Source organism: Eumetopias jubatus, unplaced genomic scaffold (assembly GCF_037043125.1).
Source record: "Eumetopias jubatus isolate StellerSeaLion01/CBP00866 unplaced genomic scaffold, mEumJub1_p1.0 scaffold_15, whole genome shotgun sequence".
Taxonomy (NCBI): Eukaryota; Metazoa; Chordata; class Mammalia; order Carnivora; family Otariidae; genus Eumetopias; species Eumetopias jubatus.
In genome coordinates, this window is record NW_028274821.1 from 91665748 (window position 1) to 91687355 (window position 21608).

Consider the following 21608-nt stretch of genomic DNA (forward strand, 5'->3'; position numbering starts at 1 on the left):
CTCTCAAGCCCCGCCCACCACTCTCAGGTCTCGCCCGTGGCGCGCTTTGAGGCCGCCAGGCGCCGAGGGCCATCCCGCTGGTGGTGCGCGCGGGAGCCCCGGAGCGCACCGTTCCGGCGGACACACCTGGGGCTGACGGTCGCGCCCGGGGTGGGGGGTGGGGTGCTCCCCCAGACGCCGTCTCTACTGAGTATGCTCAGCCGAGGGTCCGCGCGCCGGCGAGGGCTAGGGGCGCACCCCTAGCGCCCTGCGGAGGGAGAGGAGGCTGGGAGTCTTCCCTGGAGACACTATGGAGAAGTACCAGGTGCCAAGTTGTTCCCTGGCGGGGAGGCAGGGGCGACGAGAACCGGCCGGTTTGGGGCGAGCCAGGAACCTGGACCTCCTGCCACCTCCCCAAACCCCTACTGGTTTACCGGTCACAGCCCCTGGAGAGGTCGCCGATGGCCAGGTGCCACCCCGGGCCAGGGTCTGCCTCCAGCGCGTAGGGGACCTCCAAAGGTGACCTCGTGGGTGCCCTTTGCCTCTCCGTCCCCCCCCCCTCTAAAATGATGGATGAAAGACAGTCCATCCCCGTCTGTCTGAATACTTGATGGAAGAGAACACCTCTCCCTCCTCCACCTCTCCCTGGGCCCATGGAGACAGGACACCTTAAAGCGTCCAAAATTCAGAATCAGGAGCCCCCAAACTCCTCATACAGGCCATCACTAGTCCCAGGTAGGAGGAATTGGGCCTTTTCCAGGGCCTGTGAAAATGTGTAAGACTTGAAAAATTCACAAAACAAAAGGAAAGCTGCAAAATAAAAATGAATAAATGTTCAGTTAACTGCTTCTATACATAATATGTCAACTTTATTAAATGTTAGATTCAATCTTTGTAAAAGTGTCATTAATTTGAAAACAATTTGTAGATGAGGCTTTTCTCACTTTGTGAGAACTCCGTTTGTGTGGGGGGACAGCCGGGGAGTCAGCCGGTAGTAAAGGAGTGGAGTTTCTGGGGGCCAGAGAGTTTTAAGGGCAAAGTTACCTTCCCAGGAAAAAAACAATAGACTCCACCTGAGACACGAGTGTGTTTTACTGCTCAACCTGCTACTTAAGAGGGCCTAGGCATGTGCCTTCTTAGACTGGCGTAAGCTGATCAGGACGTTGTCCCCCACACTCCCTAAGCAGGATTCAGGCCACCCATTAAAGGGGCTGGGTTACAGAATCCAAGACCTGCCTGGACTCAGAGTCCCTAGATTCAGGGTTCCATCTCCTATACCCACTCCTCTGTGTCTTGCCAGTCCTCTTCCATCGCCTGACAGATGTAATCCCAGCTTTGGCCCCACCCCATGGCCTTGGCCACCCCACACGGAGTTCTGACCTGGCAGCCCTCTCTGCAGGTTGGGTTCAAAGCACGGGCTCCCGAGTCAGACCCCGGCGTTCCAGCCCAATCCGGGCCATTTCACTTATTAGCACTCTAGCCTCAGACACGAGGAGCTCGCTCCCTGTGCCTCAGTTTCCTCCAGTGTAAACATGGAGATAGCAATAGAGCGGCTTACAGACGGTGGCTGTAAAGTGCTTGGCACAGGGCCAGGCCACACATGGCTGTGACTATGCCCCAATTATGGGCCAGTTAGTGTTTTGGTTTGGATGCCCAGTTCGGAGGTGGCTAGAGAGAGTGAATAAAGCTCTGCCCCAGGGGGGTGCTGGCTCTTGGATGCCCACTGGTCTGTGCTGCAGATTGGAGAAGTGGTATAGGGTGGTGGAAAGAGCTCCAGAAGGGGCCCCAGAGAGACGGGCTCAGGTTCCTCAGCCTTCTGGGCATTTCCTTCTCTGCAAAATGTGGTGGAGACACTCACTCTGCCAGCCTGCAGGAGAAGTTGGGGCAGCAAAGGTGTCCGGCACTGAGCATACTTCGAAAAGTGAAAAGCCGTGTGCATTTCCTGAAAGCTTCTCTTTCTCTTGCCGGTAGATTTTGGGCCAGATGAGTCCTGGGGCCTTGGGGGTGAACGTGGTGGTGGAGGAAACAGGAAACAAAGTCAAGCACGTGATAAAGCAGGTAAGAGGTGGCTCCTGGGCGGGTGGTTCCCCCAGACACCTGCTCATCCTCCCCATGTTGGAGAAAGGCCTCCCGATGTGACAGTTCTGCTGTCTCTGCTGCTCTTGCAGCAGTCACAGAGGCAAATCCTGTCGAGAGTAGACATGGGGGTGGCCTGAGGCCCCTCGGGCTTCCCAGCACACCCGACTCTCTCGCCTGGCTGGAGAAGGAATAGGCTCATTTTTACTTCAACAACTGCAACCAGGCTCATCTCACTCCATCTCCCGCCAACCCTATGAAGCAGGAACCAGGGCCCCGCTCTACAGCCAAGGATAGGGAGGCTTGCGGGGGCGGGGGGGGGGGCGTGCTGCAGACTTGCCAACGTCGCACAGCGCCCAGGAACACTTGAATTCAGGCTTCGTTACTGGGGCCACCTTTTTACCAAAGGGGAGCCAGGACTGGGGTGGAGGAGGGGTGGGCAGGGACTTGCCCAGGGTCACACAAGGCTAAGGGCAGGACATCGGGCCCTGGGCCTTTCCACCACGTCCTCACCAGAGCTGGCGTGGCAGGGTGGGATACGGACCTGCAGGGGTGAGTGCTTTGTGTGTCCGACGCTAGGAGAGTGTCTGCACCCCCTCGTGGCGCACAGCAGCGACTGGGATTCCATAGATTGGGGTTGACTGTGCACTGGGAGGAGCCTCGTTGACATCAGCTGCTGGGGCCACCTCTGCTCAGCCAGGCCTCCTGCCCGTGGAGCAGCTCAGCAGCCTCTCCCCGAGGAGACTGGGCCTGGAGTCCTTAACCTTCTTGCCGCTCCACTGCGGGCTGGCGGTGGGGCTGGCCTGTTGTCTCGTGGGCCGGTGGGGCCGGAGCCCACTGCCTTCTGGGCAGTCGAGGAGCTTTTTAAAAAGCCAGTCAGTCTTTCTTGTTTTAAAAACTGGAGCTGGGGTTCAGGTAGGGATTTGTGTCTCCTTCTAGTCTTTTCCCTAAGCCTGTATAAACTTTGTTTTGACAAGAATGCCACGGGGCTCGATAATGGACCTTCTCCCACTTGGTGTATTACAAACACCATTTCATGCCACAGACACAATTTCCTCCTCTCTTGGCTCTGGTGGCCGCGTGACCCCATCTGCTCCATGGGGTATAACTGACCCAACCACCCCTTGTGTACGATTAGCACAAAGCCTGTTCTTGATTTTTCACTCTATGTATAAACAACTCTGATAAGCAACTTTTTTGAGGATCCATGATATCCTTGGGCTAAGTTCCCAGGGGTGGGGCCTCTAGGTCAAAAGATGTGACATTCTGTAGGCTTTCAGTATGTTTTGGCCAGATTCACCTGTAAGCATGAGTCCTGGCACAGGAGGAAGGGAAGACAGACAGACTCACTCTGCTGCTGTATCTGGGGTCTGTAAGGATCTGGGAATAAGCCACTGCCTCTGCATTTTCATCAGCGATCACCCCCAATTACAAGAATTCGTCATTTGGAAGTCTTATGAGCAGAAGCTCTGAGTGAGGGTCTGGTGTTGGACGCAGTGATAATATGCACCTGCTCTCTTTGCCACCAAGTATGTCAGAGACTTGAAGCTTGACGCTGCCCTTCCCACTAGTCACCCTTTCCCTCTCCATGCATTCCCCCACTGCCCCACATTCTGTGACAGGGACAGTCTTCCCAATTTGGATAAGGAATGAAGTGGTGAGGTTGATACACTGCCAACCAGAGCAGAGCTGTTTGGCTCTAGGGGCAACACATTATTTTCTTCCCTGCTTTCAAGATGGGCCGAGAATGGATCCTCTAATGATTGGTTAGAGTTTATATTATGCTGTCCCAAACTTATCCTTGCAACAGGAGCAAAGATGTTCTCATTGCTCAGAGCATTTTTGGGTCCCTGGCTTTAGGAATATCTCCAGGCCTCATGTGGCGCCATGTGGTAGAAGCCCAGTACCCCTGTGAATAATGATGGTGGTGTTGGCGGTGGTGGTGGTGTTGGTGGTGAAGGTGGTGATGGTGGTGATGTTGGTGATGGTGATAGTGATTGATGATGGTGATGGTGATGGTGGTGGTTGTGGTGATGATGATGGTGATGATGATGGTGATGATGGTGGTGGTGGCGGTGGTGGTGGTGGTGGTGATGATGGTGATGGTGGTGATGATGGTGGTGGTGATGATGGTGGTAGTGGTGATGATGATGGTGATGGTGGTGGTGGTGGTGGTGGTGGTGGTGGTGGTGGTGGTGGTGGTGATGGTGATGGTGATGATGGTGATGGTGGTGATGATGGTGGTGGTGATGATGGGCTGGCTACACAGTTACTGAGTTCATGCTCTTGTACCCCTACAGGTGGAATGTATTGATGAGCATCAGGCCAACGAGGCCCTGGAAGAGGTAATTCTCTGGGTGGTTCCCTCTCTAGAGGACATGATGCAGAACACACAGAGACTGTTCTGTCCTCTCCTGTGGAATGATTGGGTAGAAGCCTCGGTGGGGACATGGAGGGTCAGAACCAGTTCTTACCCTACGCTATGAAGCCAGAAACCCCCAGGTCATGAAGGGAGTCTGTGCCCAAAACATTCATTTCTAAATCCAGGTGCAGACAACTTAGAATATATGTTCTCAGAGAAGATAAAGTTTCAGCGTTGGCCAGGGCCCTAGGCTAATCTACCAAGAACCATCTTTTAAAATATTGTTCCTTCAATTACAAAAATGTTAGTTACAGTAGAAAATGTGAGAACTACCGAATCGTCTTAACAAAGAAAACGTATATTCTTTTACATTCCTTCAATTGGCCAGTTGGAACCAACAAGAACATCCTGATTTATAATAACAGCAATGACAGCCACGTGCACTTGGACTCGCTGGACAAAGGCTCTGAGCAGTTTTTCTTTGTTTCTCTTGAATCTCCCATGGAGCAAATGTGTCCCTCCTAGTTAACGGTTACTTGGTTGCCTTTTTTCTGGAATCCCTGGCTCCTGAGCTTTGCCGGCAAAGAGCTGTCCGATCCACAGTATGACTGCCGCACAGCGAAGGACCCCGGCCACATCCTAGCAAAGTGGAGAGACCGTGGGAGACCCTCCCACAGCCCCCACCCCATCACCGCTGTGCCCATCCCCGTTCCCTTCCCCAGCCCACGAGGTGACCTGCTCTCGAAGCCGGCCTGACAGCACCAGAGGCTGTCCATGTGGCTCCTGGTGGCCACAGCAGCCACTGCTGCAGCCCAACTGTGTGGGTCCTCCAAGCACCTTCAGCCGGGAGCGGGGCCCTGGGGCCTCGAGTGTGCACCACCCAGGAGGCGAAATGGGCGCACGCACAACAGTGCCCCACTTCCCTTTGGCCACACGACCATCTCCGGCTACCCCTCACTGTGCTTTCTTTCCTCCACATCAGGCACTTGGACTGCACCAGCTCACATTAGCCCTCCTGACTCCCCTATGAGGCAGATACCACTGTTACCGCCATTTTCAGACGAGGCTTGAGGCTCAGAGGGGTTGAGGAGCCTCTCCTCAGTCACACAGCATAGCCAGCCCCACATGCGGGAGAGACGGGACCCACACAAGGCTGCCTGGCTCCAAAGCACATGGCTGCACCCCCTTCCTTGTGCCCACTCCTATACTTCCTGTGCCCAGCCCTATTCAGAGCCGGAGATTGTGCCTGTGTTGGGCTACGTGACACAGAAGCACTCGCTGAGAAGCAGTGTTCCTGGAACATCTCCACTTCCTCTGCTCTTGTCCCTGCAGCTGATGCCTCTGCGGAAGCTCCGGCACCCCCACATCTCCATATACCAGGAGCTCTTCATCATATGGAACAGTGAGGTGGGTTGGAGTCGACACCTGCAGGCTCAGCTGCCGTTCCGTGGCTCCCGGAACAAGCGAGCTGAGCACAGAGCACTCCAATGCCATTATAACCCCCTGAGCTGCAATGGCAGTGACTCTAAATATGGCTACCCCTGACTCAGCACTTACCGGGAGCCCTGCGGGGGCCTCTCTAGGCATCATCTCATATGAGCCCCCAAGAGTTTCAGCATAGGAGGGGTTGGTATACGACTTAAAGAAGAAATAGAAGCTAAGAGAAACAAGTTCGTCCTGGTTACCTACCCAGTCCGTGGCCCAGTTCCTGAGCTCATCCTGCAGCCAAAGGCTCAGTGAGTCTGCCCTCTGAAGGTGGAGCTTTTGACTTCCCTGGAAGGAGCAGGTGTTCTGAAGCCAGTCCCTGCTTTTCCCCCTTATTTGGCGTCAAACTGTCCTGGGCCTCTGGACCTTTGACTTTTGTGGCTCCTGCAGTTTACTGACTAGCTGCATGGTCATCCTCAGACCCGGGGAGATTTGCGGGGTCAGAAGTACTAGTCTCATTTCCCTGGGGCTCAGAGAGGTCAAGGAGCTCTCCAAGACCACACAGCTAGTAACAGCTGAGTAGGAAAAAACAAAACACACAGCTAAGTGGGATTCAGATCGGGGTCTTGTAAGCCCCCAAGCCCTATCCTTCAGCCCATAGGCTCCAGGACTCCTTGTGTTTACACAGATCCAGAATCTTGCAAATTATTCCAAACGGGACTGAGGTGGAAGGGAAGGTTGAGCAGGGGTGGGGCGGGGGGGGGGGCTGGAGGTGAAGGGAGGTTGCAAGGCTTCTTGGTGAGTGTCAGACCATAATTGGACCTCCACGTTAGGGTCCTTATCTGGGGTGGACAGCCAAGGGTTTGCACAGGAGTGGAGGGGCCCCTCATGCACGTGCCCCCTGCCCAGCTGGGCCGTAAGAACAGCCTGCACCCCATAACACTCTCAAGGAGACAGAAAAGCCAAGAGGACATTTCACTGTGGAAGGAAAAGCAGGGTCCTCGGAGAGCCCAGAGCTAAGGCCGCTGAGCCGGTCTGCTGGAATCCCACTCGGGGCAGGCTCCTCCGAGGGAGGAAACGGACTCAAGCTAAGCCCTAGGGAATAAATAGTTACCCTGGGAAGAGGCAGGGTCCCAGACACAGGGGTCTGTGTGTCCAGTAGCCAGAAGGCCTGGGCCGCTTTCAGAAAAGTCCGGGGGCGGGGCGCCTGGGGGGCTCAGTCGTTAAGCGTCTGCCTTCGGCTCAGGTCATGGTCCCAGGGTCCTGGGATCGAGCCCCGCGTCGGGCTCCCTGCTTTGCGGGAAGCCTGCTTCTCCCTCTCCCACTCCCCCTGCTTGTGTTCCTGCTCTCACTATGTCTCTCTCTGTCAAATAACTAAATAAAATCTTTAAAAAAAAAAAAGAAAGAAAGAAAAAAAAAGTCCGGGGGCTTTGTGCGGACGGAGGAGCCGGGCGCAGGGGTAGGGGAGGACAGATGAGGCAGGAGGCGTGAGCAGGAGCTGCCTGCGAGGGGCTCTTACCCCGCCTCTGACCGCGTTCCTACGGCCACTGCGCCCCTGCGGTTGGAGGCCCAGTGGAGGGAGGCCCAGGGGCAGGGAGCCTCACACAGGCTCCCAGGCCTGGGCTTCTGGGGACCAGAACCGTGGCATCTGGCTAAGGCCTTGTGTCCCCATCAGATCTCCTCTCTGTTCCTCTGCCTGGTGATGGAGCACAACAAGGGGAGCTTCCAGAAGGTCATCGAGAAGAAGAGGGAGACCGGGACAATCATTGACTCTGAAGTAAGACAGACGCTGCAGGACACACCGGGCCTGGGGACCACCTTGGCCTTGTGAAGTCACAGGCTCAATCAGGGGGCAAAGGGGCAGAGGGGAGGGGAGGCACTACTGGAGTCTGGCCCGATTTCTTCTTACGTTTATGTGTGGAGGTGTTTGCCGGGTGTAATGTGCACAAGTCTTAAGTGCACAGCTCGGTGCCTTGCACACAGGCAGACACTCACATAACCTTCCGCTGATCGAGATGCAGAATGCTCCTGGAGCTCCAGAAGTCCCGGCCGTGCCCACGGTTGGACTGCTGTCTCCAGAGGTCCTTCTGCCTGCCCTGAAGTCCCCCGTCATGGACTCACGCAGCATGTTGCTGTTTGTGTCTGGTCTCTTACGTCGTGAGTGGATCAGGAAATCGTCCGTGTCGTGGCTAGGTGCTGCCCCGTTGTGTGGCCCCATCGGTCTGTGCATAGCCTAGTGCTATGACCCTGTAGGGTGTTTCCAGTTTGGGGCTGTTGCCTTGAACGCTCCTGGGTGTGCTTACCAGTGGACCTAAACACTCATCTTTTCTGGACGAACCCCTGGGCGTGCAGTTGTTGGATTGTAGAGCAGGTTTAGTAGATATTCCAGCATCCACGATGGTTTGGTTGATTTGGGGTTACTCCCAGCAAAAGGTGTATGCCTTCCAGTTCCTACTTTCTGGCCAACACTTCAGTCTTTTTCATTTTAATTAAAAATTGCGTTTTAATTGGAGTTATTATGAGTAATCACAGGGAGTGCTTTTTAGCCATTTGGATTTTGTGCCTGTTCAAGTTTTTTGTCCGTTTAAACATCGGGATTGTTTGTCTTTTCTTATTGATCTGTAGGTGTTCTTTACACATTGTGGATATGGGCATCCAGAGCGTCTTCTTCCTGTCTGTGGTTTGCCAATGCACTTTCGTAACCATGTCTTTTGATGAACAGAAGTTTTTGGTTTTTTTTTTTTAAGATTTCATTTATTTGAGAGAGAGAGAGAGCACAAGCAGGGGAGAGGGGCAGAGGGAGAAGGAGAAGCAGGCTCCCCACTGAGCAGGGAGCCCGATGCGGGACTCGATCCCAGGACCCTGGGATCATGACCTGAGCCGAAGGCAGACACTTAGCCGATTGAGCCACCCGGGCGCCCCCAGAAGTTCTTGACTGTAACGAAGTGAGTTTATCAACGCTTCTTTTATCGTTAGCACCTTTGAGCCTCTGTGAAAGTCTGTCCTGCCCCAAGGTCATGAAGATATTTTCCTGTTGTCTTTTGAGCTGTTCATTTTTGCTTTCATATTACGCCTATGATCCACCCCGAGTAAATTCTGCCTGCTTTTGTTCTGAGCACACCTCTGCTCGGGGGCCTCTGGGCACCGTCCTGCCCCTGAGGGCTTCTGAGGGGCACGCAGCTCCTCTCCCAATGTGGACCTCGGGCGTAGGCTCTGGAGTGGGTTTCAAACTTTCTGTCAGTGGTGGAACCCTTTCAAGCACAGAATGTTCTCAGAAACCCAGCAAGGAAGGCAAAGCTACTCTAATCAAGAAGCTTAGGAGGACGGGTGGAAGGTGGAAAGGGAAGAAGCCCAGGGTCCTGTTCACTCAGCCCCTCTCTGATACCCCTGAGTAGAATCTAGGGTTCCTAGGAACCCGGTTTGAAAATCACTGCCCTGGAGACTAGCCGGATCTTGTTTCTGCCACACAGTTGTTTCCAGAATGTTCTTTATCAGAGCTCTTTTCCTTCTAATGACATAGAGAGGCAAGCCCCAGAGTAGGGAATAAAGGCTTCGATATCTCTGATACCCACAAGGGGTGGGGCCCAGGCTAGAGTATCTCCGGTGTGGAGACGGCAATGTGGGGTCTGGAAACAAGAACGTTGCCCTGGCTGACCTGGCTGTCCTGTCTGGAGAGCCCCGCGCACTTGAGCCTGAAAGGGACCTGAGGCAGAAATCTCTTGCACTGGCTCTGAGCTCTTCTGTAGCTTTGGGCCTGTCTTCAGAAGCAAGGAGAGAGCATTCTATGATCTCGCTGGCTGCTTCAAGGGGGTCACTGATCTGCCTAAGCCAGCTGCCGGGAGAACACCCCCCGCCCCACCAATTCTGGCATCTCTCGCTCTTTCCCCAGTGGTTGCAGAACATGCTGGGCCAGGTGTTGGACGCTTTGGAATACCTGCACCAACTGGACATCATCCACAGGTGACCGCGGGTGGCCAGGCTGCTGCAGGAGAAAGGGCACGGAGTCCCCTTGGGCAGAACCAGGGGAGAGAGGTGTGGCCGGGGTCAGCACAGCCGGGATAAGCGTGGGCACCTTTCCAGGGCCCCTCCCGGGCTCACAGAGAATGCTACCCCCTCCACGTCACCTGCAGTGATTCACCCAGCTTCAGGAGGGGACGCTGACCGGGGCAGGCTGGTTCTAAAGTACAGGGCGAGCAGCCAGATAACAGTGCCAGGAAGGAAGTGATTAGGCTGCGCGCCGTGCCCTCTGGTTGGGTGGCGGGGCTAAGCTTCAGCCCCGCGAGTGGCAGGGCTGTGGCACGCACAGTCTGCAGGGGCTGGGAATGGCTGCAGATTGGGTCGGTATCGGATGTTAAAGGACAGAACCATGTGGACCCTATGTACAAAGAAAATGCTCACAATTTAGCGTTAATGTCACTGAACATGACAAAATGATTGAAAACCAGTCCCCAAAAACAAATGCATAGCTGAGATCTGGGAGGAGGTGGATGGATGTTAGCAGAAAAGCAGCAGAAGGATTGGTGTTTTCCCACTTGTATGTAGTTGGCTTGTGGTTTTGCAATTTAAAATAACTGGGTATATTTTATTTCTGCAGGAAACACTACTTAAAAAGTGGGCTGCAAAGGGGGCATTTGTTGAGAGAAGGGCAGAACTGGGTGGGGCAAGGAGCAGGGCATGAGGTTCAGGGTGCTCTGGCCTCCACCCCAGGAGGGTCACATGGCCCGCAGGTGGTGGGTGGGAAGGCGGGCACGCCCCCAGACAAAAGTCCCACCTCTTGGTTTCAGGAATCTCAAGCCCTCCAACATAGCCCTTGTCAGCAGCACCCACTGCAAATTACAGGACCTGAGCTCCCACGCACTGATGACAGACAAAGCCAAGTGGAACATCCGCGCAGAGGAAGGTGGCTGGGGTCCTCCCGGGCTGCAGGACAGCAGTGGCTGGGGCACAGTGGGGGAGGGGCCACTCACCGGAGTGGGGTTGCTCCTGGAGTCCAGAGGGCAGCGGCCCGAGCTGGAACAAGGCAACATCAAACCTCTCCTTGCTCAGAAGGTCCCTACAGACCTCCGTGGGCTTATGTGGGCTCCAAAGAGACCCCCTTGCCTGGGTTGTAACCGAGCAGAAGTACCACCATGCCGGGGTGGGGGGGCAGTGCATGCGGGCAGGGTCCAAAAGACACCCAGAAAATGTTAACCTTCATGGAAGGAGAATGGGGGCTAGTGGATGCCATACACTGGTGAGAGCTGGAGTACTTTACTGAGTCCTAAAAAATCACCAAGGTGATGGTAGGTGTGGGGAGGAAGGGGAGATGGGTTCTCCTTCCTTTGAAAAGACAGCGGGGCAAAGGGAGCTGGGCTTCCGGCCTATACCAGCTGCCAGGGATGGAGAGAGTAACCACAGTTGAGAATTTTAGAGTCCTGCATGCACAGAGGATAAATGGATGGGTGGACGGACAGGTGGATGGAGGGGCAGATGGGATGGATGGGTGAGTAGGTAGATCTGCTGGTGGTGTGGATGGCAGGGGTCCTGGAGTCCACCCCTTTACTCTTTGGCTGGGGAACGAAGGTCCAGAGAGGGAGGGGCTGCCTGAAGTCTATCAGGAACTAACAGACTGATGACCCTGCTCTTTTGGCTCCTTGTGTGGGGTTCCAGTTTAGAGACTAGGGTGGGGCAACTGGAATTTTGCCTGCAGGTTCTTTCTTTTTTTTTTTTTTTTAAAGATTTTATTTATTTATTTGAGAGAGAATGAGAGATAGAGAGCACGAGAGGGAAGAGGGTCAGAGGGAGAAGCAGACTCCCCGCTGAGCAGGGAGCCCGATGCGGGACTCGATCCCAGGACTCCAGGATCATGACCTGAGCCGAAGGCAGTCGCCCAACCAACTGAGCCACCCAGGCGCCCTTGCCTCCAGGTTCTGACCTTTAGAGGAGCAAGATGTTTAAAGAGGGTGGAAGTTTCAGCCTTCTTGGCACATGCCTCTTTTGAACCACATCTGCAGCCATATTGGGCACCAAGATGGGAGTGTGCACCCTGGGCCAGCCTGGTTGGGCACGTGCCCATGTGGCAACCTCACTGACTGAAGACCAGGGCCCTCTTCCTTCCCCTCCATAGATAGCACCTCCCTACCCCCCCCCCTCTCTGAGCCGCTTGCTCCCCCAGGGAGCACAGGACTCATGCATCTGACACCTTCTCCTGCCAACAGACCCTTTTCAGAAGTCCTGGATGGCCCCCGAAGCGCTCAACTTCTCCTTCAGCCAGAAATCGGACATCTGGTCCCTGGGCTGCATCATTCTCGACATGGTCAGCTGCTCCTTCATAAATGTGAGCTGCCTTCTGCCGACCCCTCCCTACCACGCCCTGAACCCCATACCCCACGTCCCCAGAAAGCCAGCCCTGCTGACCTTGGCTCAAAGGGGGCACATTCTCCCCACCTGCATCCTCCTGCCTTGCTCTGTGCCTCCAAGGGGCTGTGTGGGGCACCCCCGCACTCAATATTTGGCCTTCAGGGCCCCGGCATGGTGATGACGCTGACTGAGATAATTCAAACTGCCCCAGGGCTAACCCTGATGGGGGACTCCCCGGGTGCTCACTGCCTCCTTATGAATGAGAAAAGCGAGTTCAGGTGCACCAGTTCACCCCCGGTGGGATGCAAGCCAGGGAAACTGGACCCTGGCGGGCCTGAATGCACCTCGGGACCCCAGGTGGCTGTGCAGGCTCAGGTCCCTGGTCTTCCCACCTCTGGCCCTCTTGCCGGCTCGCCCTGGGGCACGGTCAGGGTTGGGCCAATGGAGCAGTGCTGTCTGTGTTCCCTCAGAGAGCAGAAGCCATGCATCTGCGAAAGTCCATCCGGAGCATGCCTGACGGCCTGAAGGGCGTCCTGCGGACCATGGAGGAGAAGAAGATCCCCGATGTGGAAACTTTCCGTTCTCTTCTACCTTCGATGCTGCAGATCGACCCCTCAGAGCGAGTAACAATCAGGTGAGCCCAGGGGCTGCAGCTGTATCTTAATCTTTCCATGAATCTTTCGCCGTCTCTCCGCCGTCCTGCGTACACAGCCACTCGGCGTTTTGATGCCACCAACGCGCCCACTCCTCCGTGGCCCGCTGGGCTTTCCCAAGCATGGCCCATCCCAAACTGCTAGAGCGGCACGCACACCTCTGAGCCCTGGAGCCGGCAGAGCCGGCTTCTCCCTCAGGTGCGGAGGTCCCCGAGGACCAGGACCATGTTCCAATTGTAGCTTGTCTTAACGAAAGAAGGAAGAAAGGAACATAAAACAGTGAATCCAGCTTGGGTTCTGTGCACCTTTATACGAACACGGTTGTCAAATCTGATTGTTCAATATATTTTACGGAGGGAGGGGCCCAGCCCCGTGCTCCCGCACCCAGGGAGCAAGCCCGGTCCCCTCCTGGAGGTGGGCCTGCTGGGGGAGGTGCTGCCCAGTGGAATCCCAGACAGGAGGGTGGAGGTTGGGTGTCTGCCCGCCTGTCTGCGGGCAGGAGCCCCACAGAGAGTCCTGCAGGGGAGCCCAGCGGCCGTCTCGGCTCCCTCCAGGGATGTGATCCACATCACCTTCGTGAGCAGCAACTTCCAGTCCTCCAGTGCTGCTCTGACCCTGCACCAGCAGGTGGTCCCTGCCTTCATCACCGACCTGCTGCTGGAAAGTAACGTCGCCAGCATTTTAGGTGATGGTGGGGGCCCAGAGGGGGAGGGAGCTGTTGTCTCAGCTCTGGGGGGGGGGGGTCAGTGCCTCCCCCCGCCACCCAGTCCCCTGGACTGCTCCTGACACGTGGCCAGGGCGTTGGAAGGCTTCGGGGCTCTCCCTTCCATCCCACCCCAGGCACTGCGTTGCTCAGGGTACCCCCCGCTCAGATACCCTCCCTCACTCCTGTCACCTGTACCAGAGTTCATCTCAATGCCTGGCCGCCGTTTCCCCTCCCCTCCTGCTACATGGTGCTCATGACAGCTGAGCAGACCCCCACTGTCACAACCCCTGGAGGCCCCTGCTGTTTGCTTCCACACCCTGCCACACGGTGATCGCCATGCCCAGAGTGGTTGCCCCACTCAGCACCTGTTCCTGTGTGGTTTCTACACGCCCAGAATGGTGCTGGGCACGGGAATGGGCACTGCAGGGGTCCTGGACCAGCAGGCGCGTCCCTGCAGGGGCTCCATCTGCCATGGGACACGGGCAGGCCTCAGCTGAGGGTGCTGCCAGTGACCTGGCCCAGTGCTCACTCACCACCCAGCACTTTGTCTCCACTGCGTGCCCCTCGTGGGGGGCTCCCTGTGGCTCCCAGCACAGGGACTGCACAGCCACCACACCCAAGGCCTTGGGTGGACCATGGGACTAGAGGCCACCTTCAGGTTCGAGGTCGACTCCACTCGCCCATCCCTCTGTGTTCTGGGTGGTCTGCTCACTTCCTCCTCTCCTCCGTGGCTCCCTGCACTGGCTGCTTGTGACAGGGGGCTCCTCCCCCAACTGCCGCCTCTGCCCCCACTTCCGGGGAAGGGACGGTCTCAAGGCCCTAGCTTCTGTCCCCCCTCCACCACATCTCCCGGCAGGGGGCTTTGGAGATAGGCAGTTAGGTCCGATGGAAGCCCATCACCCACCTGCTCAGTAGCCTCGAGCGAGTCGCCCTCTCTGAGCCTGTTTGCTCATCTAAAAGTGAGGAGAACCACAGGGCCCGTTTGTGGGCCGCTCCGAGGTGCACAGCGCCCGGACACGGGTGGAGGAGGGGTCCTGAGTCGGCCACGGGATAAGGAAGGGGTCTCCAGTGTGCCCAGCTGGACGCTGCAGCCCATTGTGGGGCTGGGGTCATCTGTTGGGAGTCAAAGGCAAAGAGCCCCGCAGGGAGGCTCGGAGGAGCAGTGGAAGGAGCCCCGGGCTCGGGGGAGAGCTCTGGCTGCCTTCAGCCTGCGGTGAGGCTCCAGGACAGGCTCGGGTTTGACTCTGGACCAGCTGCCGGGCCTGCGGAACGGGGCTGAGAATGCCCTATCGCATGGATCTGTGGGCAGTGTGGTGCCTCCAGGCGGGCTCCAGGCGCCCCGGCCCTCAGAAGCCTCCTCCCCATGCGGTCCTGTCTCCTGCAGAGGTCATGCAGAACTTCTCCAGCCAACCTGAAGTCCAGCTCAGAGCCCTGAAGAGGCTCCTACGCATGCCTGAAGACCAGCTGGGTAGACCCCCCCACGCTCCCACCTTCCCCCGCTCCTCCCGGGCTCAGCCTGTGGCCCGGGCCTCTGGGGTGGCTGTGGCCCTTCCCTCCGAGCTCTCCTAGAGGGCCTCTCCTACACCTCTGAGGCTTGCTGGGAATTCTTCCCGTGTCGCCCCTTTTGCCCAGCAGAAGGGGGGGATGGGGTGGCGCGGCGAGCAAACAGGGTAGTGACCGGCCCTCACATGGTTCTCACGGGCTCTTAGTAAGGCTCCTGTCTTTTCCCCCATCTCCATCGATGGCTGGCTGGGCAGTTGCCAACTGTCCAGTATGATAAACGGCACGGGACTGAACACCCCAGAGCATGGGCCCCTGTGCGCTGTGGGACAAATTCCTAGGTGCTCGGGGTATAAATATTTCACTCTTTCACAGATACCACCAATTACTTACCCACCTATCAAGAGTGCATGACAGCATCTCTCCCCAACACTGTCCATCAAGCAGTATTCATATCTTTTAAATTTTGCCAAAATAGTGTCTCATAAAATCTCTCCATTCAACTTGCCTCACCAGCCTGAATATTATACTCACCCCTCATCCATCCGTCAGTCCTCCATCCACCCCCCATCTGTCCGTTTGTCCACCCATCCATCAACTGTCTGTCCATCTGTCCTTCCACAGAAGGCCTGTTCCAGCGGCTGGGGCATCTCTGAGTCAGTAGCAGAGACTTCATACTGGCCCCTTGCCGTTCCCTCTTTCTCATCCTTCCCCTGGGCCCCTTCTGGAGCTAGGCTGTGGCCGGAAGCGTCCCCAGGAAGGGAGACTTTGTCTTCCTGGAGGGGCTGAGGGAGCCAGGCTCACTGGGAGGCGGGTTAGCTGTGCTGGGCCTCCTGGGACCTGTGCTCTTGTTCTGGATGTTCTCGCTGCAGGCCTGAGACGGAGGGCTCTCGCTCCCCACTCTAAGGGCGTGGGGAAGGGGCACTGCAGGGACCGGACGCTCCGCCGCTGCCCGCCCAGGGAAAGTCCATGAGACCCACAGACGCCTGCACTCAGGGCAGTTATGGCCACAGACTCCAGAGTCAGACAGGCCGGGTTCAAAGCAAGTGCTTTGGTCTCTCTGACCCTGTTTTCTCACCTGTAAGAGCGATAGGAAGCCTCCACCTCAGAGAGCTGCTAGAATAAGAAGATGCCCAGGGCAGACACACATTCTTTCCTCGCCTACTCATCTGTCCAGACGCCCGTGTGTGATGCCCTGTAGACTCCCAGCGGCGTGGGACTCCCTGGTCTGGTCCGTACACCCTTCCTACCCCCTGCTCCTGGGCCGAGGCTCAACCTTGCCACCCGGCCCTGCCAGGTCTGCCGTGGCCAATGGAGCTGGTAGAGATGTTGATCACCATCATGAAGAAACACGAGAGGATCCTTGACATACAGCTCTACGCCTGTTCCCTCCTGCTGCACAGCCTGGGTCAAGGTGGGTGCCGAGCCACGTGGGTTAAATGTTGACCCTGGCACCTCATCCTGGGCCCGGCAGAGTCTTGGAAACCAGCACTGGCTGCCCGGTGCCACTTACTCACCGGCCACATGGGCTGGGCAGGTGCCCACCCCTTCCGTCCTTTGCCCCATCGTGCAACCAGCACTTACGGGGACCTACTCCAGAACAAGCCTGACCTTGGCTTTCTCCACACAAAGTGGGGGCATTGCCTACCCTCCAGCCAGGGAGGGGGGCCCCCCTGCAGGCTACCTGCCCCATGATCCCCAGTGTGGGACGTAACCCTGGTCATCTTCCCTTGGCCCGAGCAGCGCTGGCGCAGGACCCGGCAGCCGAGGTGCTGAGTGACAGCTCTGTCATCTCTGTCCTGCTGAGCACCCTGTGGAACCACCCCGAGTCAGAGCAGCTCCTGGTCACGGTCTACAGCCTGCTCACCATCATCTCCAGCCAGGGTGGGTCGGCCCGGCCCTCCCTGCTCAGCCGGGGTGTGGGGGCGGCCTGCCCATGACAGCGCACGCTTGCACTGCCTGTGCTGGGGCTCTTCCACATGCTTGGCCTTTTTTTGTCTCTTGACTGGAAGCTTCCGTTTGTCACTTGTTCCCTCCACAAACGTGCAGACATCGACCAGGTGCCACCATGGGCTTCACGCCTCGTTCATCTCTTCACGGGGCACCTGAGCTCCTGTGGCCCCCAGCCAGCCAGGCAGGGGGTGGCAGCACTGGGGGAGGCTGCGGAGAAGCAAGGGCCGTACACACCGTGCATTGCTCCCACCCACCTCCTCGGGCAGCTGGGCCCACGAGCCCAAGGATGCTCACCTGGAGCCCTGTGGCCAGGGGCGGGACGCCTGCACTCTGCCCCTCACCCCGCTCGACTGGAGCCCACTTTAGGGAGTGAACAGGGGTGCTACGAATAAGCCCGTTAGGACAACAGGCATAAATCAGCGCCATCAGGCACACTGGGTGTCAGCTCACCCACCAGGAAAGACATAATCATTGCTCCCACCCCAGAAGGCTCAGGCCTGCTCTGTGTGGACCCAGGAGGCTGGCCCCAGCCCCATCATGGGATAGGCAATACAGGGACTGGTGACCCAGGGGATGGGTCATGTCCTCTTGTTTCAGGGCTCCACACTGGGTATGCCTGGCCCAAAGTAGACGCTCAGAAATGCAGGATGCATGGGCCTGCATGCGTTGGCAAGCACCACGGAGGGAGGTGGTGCTCAGGGTAGGCTTCCTGGAGGAGGGGGTTCTCCGTGGCCCTAATTCTGGGGCCTGCCCACAGAATCGGCCTCAGAGAAGCTGCAGAATGCTGGGCTGTTTGAGCATATCCTGGAGCACCTGAGTGCCTTCTCCACAAACAGGGACATCTGCATCAATGGCCTGAGGCTGCTCTGGGCCCTGATGGTGGACGGTGAGGGGGCCCCTCCTCCCACTCTCCTGTTGGGGGGGTGGGGGGCTGCTATCCTTGCCGCTCCTTAATCACCTCTGACAGCCTTCAAGGGCCTCCACGGCCTGTACCTTAAACACTTCAAGAGCAGAGCCCACAAAAAGACTCTTCTGAGAGCCTGCAAGCAGAGGAAAAGTAAGGGGGGGCGGGGAAGGGGGGCTGCACCCAGCGGAGGCAGGACCTCCTGTCCTGACCAGGTAGGTCGTCACAGACTCTGGTGGCTCCCGCCCTGGGAGGAGCCTGCCACACCTGCCACACATTCTGGGATTTCCCGGGCAGTCCCTGGTTTCTGATGGTAGCTTGGCACTGGCCCCCTCCTGTCACTCTAGATTCAGAAAGGGCCCCGAGGCTGTGCTGCTTCCTCTCCTCCAGGCCCCGTCTTGGCCCTTTGGCCGTTTGGGCATTCGTTCTAAGGAAAAGAGGGCTCCAGGCCACAGAGAGCCTGGGAAACCAGAGAGCGCTGTCCACACCCAGAGTACAAAAACCCCCCAAGACCAGTTGGGGGCAGAGAGTCCCTACCCTCCAAAAACTCCCCTTTTCCCTGACCTCTCCCCCAACAGGTGGGAGGCGGGGGGTGTGGGGCTATGTATACAGCAGGCACTGCTGCATGCACTCAAGGGCTGGGTGTTGCCTCCATCCCGCGCTGGTTGCAGCTATCACCGTGAACAAGACCCCTTTGGAGAAAGCCGCGGTCCTCATTCCCGAGGTGCTGGCCACCTACCCTGGGGACGTGGAGATGGCTGAAGCCGGCTGTGGGGTCTTCGGGCTGCTGTCCATGCTAGGTGAGCAGCCCGGGCTGGGAAGCCTGCGCCCCACGCGCAAGGCCACGAGGCCTCAACTAGGCCCTCTGCAGGTTGCATAAAGGAGCACCAGTTTGAAGATGTGGTGGCCCTGTTCCTGCGAAGCATCCGGCTGTGCCCGGACAGAGTCCTGCTGGTGAACAACGCCTACCGGGGGCTGGCCAGCCTCGCGAAGGTGTCCGGTGAGCCCGGTTATGGACGGGGCTACCACTAGGAGGTGGGGGCAAAACTCAGCAAGGCAGGTCTGCCAGCCGCCCGCAAACCCAACACAGAAGCAAAAGGATCAAAAAAGGAAAAGAACAGTCTATAGTTCCTTCATCCAGAAGTTGCCACGGAGACTTTTTTTTTTTTTGCTGCATTCTCTTTCCCTGTCCACGAACACATATTAGGTCTGCACAGGCATCCCCAACAGGTTTAGCTTATCAGAACACCCCAGGGGCCAGGTCCCACCTCCGTAACAGGACCGGTTTGTTGTTGCTCAGTGTGCAGCACCTGGCACTGTGACAGGATGGCACTAGAACCCCTCAGACACACTTGGGGCTTGCAGACTGGACAAGGTTCCCCGCTGGGGTGTGAGCGGGCCTTCAGCTCCTTTGAGATCTGGTTCCCAACTCCGCGTCCCAGGGGTGGGCTGGGCTGGGCTGGGCTGGGGGCCAAGGGCCAAGGCCAGTCTGCTTCTCAGCCTGGAGTTATCTGGGCCCGAGGAAGGGAGTGTGGCCACCCTCACTCCTGGGAGGGAGGCTCCAAGGACCACTGGCAGGGTCTTCCTTTCCAGTTAGACACCCTGGGCTCCGGGGCTCTCCCCCAGCCTGGGGTCCCACCCACACAGTCTGCATCAGCTGCCCACCTTCAGGGGATGGGAGGGGAGGCTGAGGTCCTGAGGGCAAAAGGGACCTGGCTCAGCAATGGAGATGGGGACGGTCCAAGCCCAGGGCCCACATCTGGGAGAGAATGGGCTTTGCCACCTGTTGGCTGGGACACTCAAGTCATCCCACCTGAGCATCAGATCCCCAGGTTCCAGAGGGTCTGATGAGTAACATTTACACTGGTCCCCAGCCCCTCGAGAGTCAGGGTCTAACCCCTAACTGGGGGTATATGTGTGCAGTGTTGGGGTCCCCCCTGCGCCCACGCTGTAGGCGCACTCTGCAATGCGCTTTAGCACTCCTGGTGCCCACAGGCTGAGAGCACCCCGAGGACAGGAGCCTTCTGCTGGAAGAGGGAGGTGGGGTGTACATGTCCCACCATGGGGACACACCGACCTCAGATGTCCCCAAGCAGCGGGACACGGCCTTCTCTGCCAGTGGCTGAGGTCCTTGCTATCCTAAGAGCTTTGGACTCTCAACGACCCCGAGAACTTGGTACCGCCGTCACCCCACTGGCTAGAGGACACTGAGGCATAGCAGCTGGAGTGAAGGCACACCCCCACCCCCCAGAGCTGGCGGCCCTGCAGGTGGTAGTGCCAGAGGAGGGCGGCAGCGGCCTCGATCTCCTCCAGGAGATGTACCGGCTCTACAAGGACGACCCTGAGGTGGTAGAGAATGTCTGCATGCTGCTGGCCCACCTGGCCAACTACAGTGAGAGTCCCCCTGCCCTCCCCACCCCTCCAGGACGCCAGTGGTCAGAGGCACCCTGCTCCCAGCTCTAACTGGTGGGGGGGAGGGGAAGGGAAGAACCGAATCGCCACTTCCTGTCGGTTCAGTGGGAGGGCTCACTAGGCACTAGGCGCCGCGCTGACCGTGACGGACGCCCGGCCCCCGAGCCTCAGAGGCAGCGCGCGGGTTGGGCTGCGCCCGAGGGGGATGGGCCCAGCCTTGTCCTGCTGGCCTCCTCAGAGGCGCCCCCGCAAGGGCCGTGGGGCATCAGGCTGGCTGTGCCCCGACCTCAGGACTCTCTGCTTTGCCCACAGAGGAGATCCTGCCTGAGCTGGTGTCCAGTGGCATCGGGACCCTGGTCCAGGAGATCAAGGAGCGCTTCACCTCCAGCCTGGTGAGTACCCACAGGGGCCCCAAAAACCAGGCCTCCCACCTGCCTCTACGGTCAAGGGTCTGTGTATAACAGACTTGAATCTGTGGGTGTAGTTTTTGATGACCCTTCTCTTTCCAGGAGCTGGTTTCATACGCAGAGACGGTGTTGCTAAGGCTGGAGGCCACCACGCCACCCCGCTCCGCAGGAGAACAGTCAGCTCTGCCCTGAGAAGGCAGACACCCCAAGGCCTCCCGAGCCCTCCCCACCTTCTCTCCTGCCCTTCCTTTCCTCCTATGCCCCCAGAGCTGCCCGGTGAATGGTGTTTTCCTTAGGCTTCGGGGGACTGTCTCCAGGGCGAGGCCCAAGGCCGGCGCCTGGCGTGGAAGCGTCCTGGGGGCAGGATGGGCCGGTGGTGCTCTGGGAGCGCGGTTTGGCAGGTGTCCCGCAGGCTGCGGCCCTGGCCTGGTCAATGTGCCAGTTGGACACAGTGGTCCTTTGAGGCCACTCTAGATGAGAGAAACAGAGTGACCTTCAGAAGCTCTACCTCAAGTAAAAACCTGCATTTATGTTAAATATCCTCAGTGGGTTTGGGCCTTCCTTGTGCAGCAGCCAAGTGGCTCGGTGAAGCCCGGGGCTTTATGCACTGAGTGCAACCGACTGCTCCCGACTATTCTCAGAAGACCCTCACACCTGGATCAACCCCGCGCTGTGCTCCAGCCCAACAGCCGGGGGTCAGCACGTCCGTCCTAGACAGGGAGGGGCACCCACCTCTGGGGGCGACTGGTGTCACCGAGCTCGGACAACTGGAGCCTCACTGCCACCCCGTGGGCCCTGCCCTTAAACGTGGCGGGTATATACATGGGGTGGGGGTGGGGGCTGAGAAAGGAACGGCGCCCTCAGAAAATCAGAGCCCAAAGGCAGCCACAGC

At 57.8% G+C, this 21608-nt stretch overlaps 1 protein-coding gene across 4 annotated transcripts; it reads left to right on the top strand.

The window, feature by feature from the left end:
* The first annotated feature begins 63 nt into the window (after nt 1-63).
* On the top strand, nt 64-21248 carry STKLD1 (serine/threonine kinase like domain containing 1). 4 transcript variants are annotated; one of them, XM_088018799.1, is made up of 20 exons: nt 64-304; nt 1951-2037; nt 4356-4400; nt 5750-5824; nt 7518-7619; nt 9732-9802; nt 10627-10742; nt 12040-12158; nt 12652-12815; nt 13389-13519; nt 14925-15008; nt 16001-16005; nt 16310-16454; nt 16784-16924; nt 17751-17879; nt 18569-18697; nt 18769-18897; nt 20149-20289; nt 20622-20701; nt 20819-21248. In XM_088018799.1, exons 1-20 carry the CDS (start codon nt 290-292, stop codon nt 20906-20908), a joined length of 1998 nt encoding a protein of 665 aa, XP_087874925.1. In that variant the 5' UTR covers nt 64-289; the 3' UTR covers nt 20909-21248. The 4 variants fall into 4 exon arrangements, with proteins under 4 accessions (XP_087874925.1, XP_027949203.1, XP_087874923.1 ...); XM_028093402.2 differs by lacking the exons at nt 14925-15008; nt 16001-16005 and having other exon boundaries at nt 16338-16454; XM_088018797.1 differs by lacking the exons at nt 14925-15008; nt 16001-16005; nt 20149-20289 and having other exon boundaries at nt 16338-16454.
* The last annotated feature ends 360 nt before the right edge of the window (nt 21249-21608 follow it).

Bases quoted from the DNA above. Each gene is read 5' to 3' on its own strand.
- STKLD1 (XM_088018799.1), top strand. The intron at 9,803-10,626 runs GTGACCGCGGGT...TCTTGGTTTCAG, and splicing joins CAACTGGACATCATCCACAG to GAATCTCAAGCCCTCCAACA. The intron at 20,702-20,818 runs GTGAGTACCCAC...TTCTCTTTCCAG, and splicing joins AGCGCTTCACCTCCAGCCTG to GAGCTGGTTTCATACGCAGA.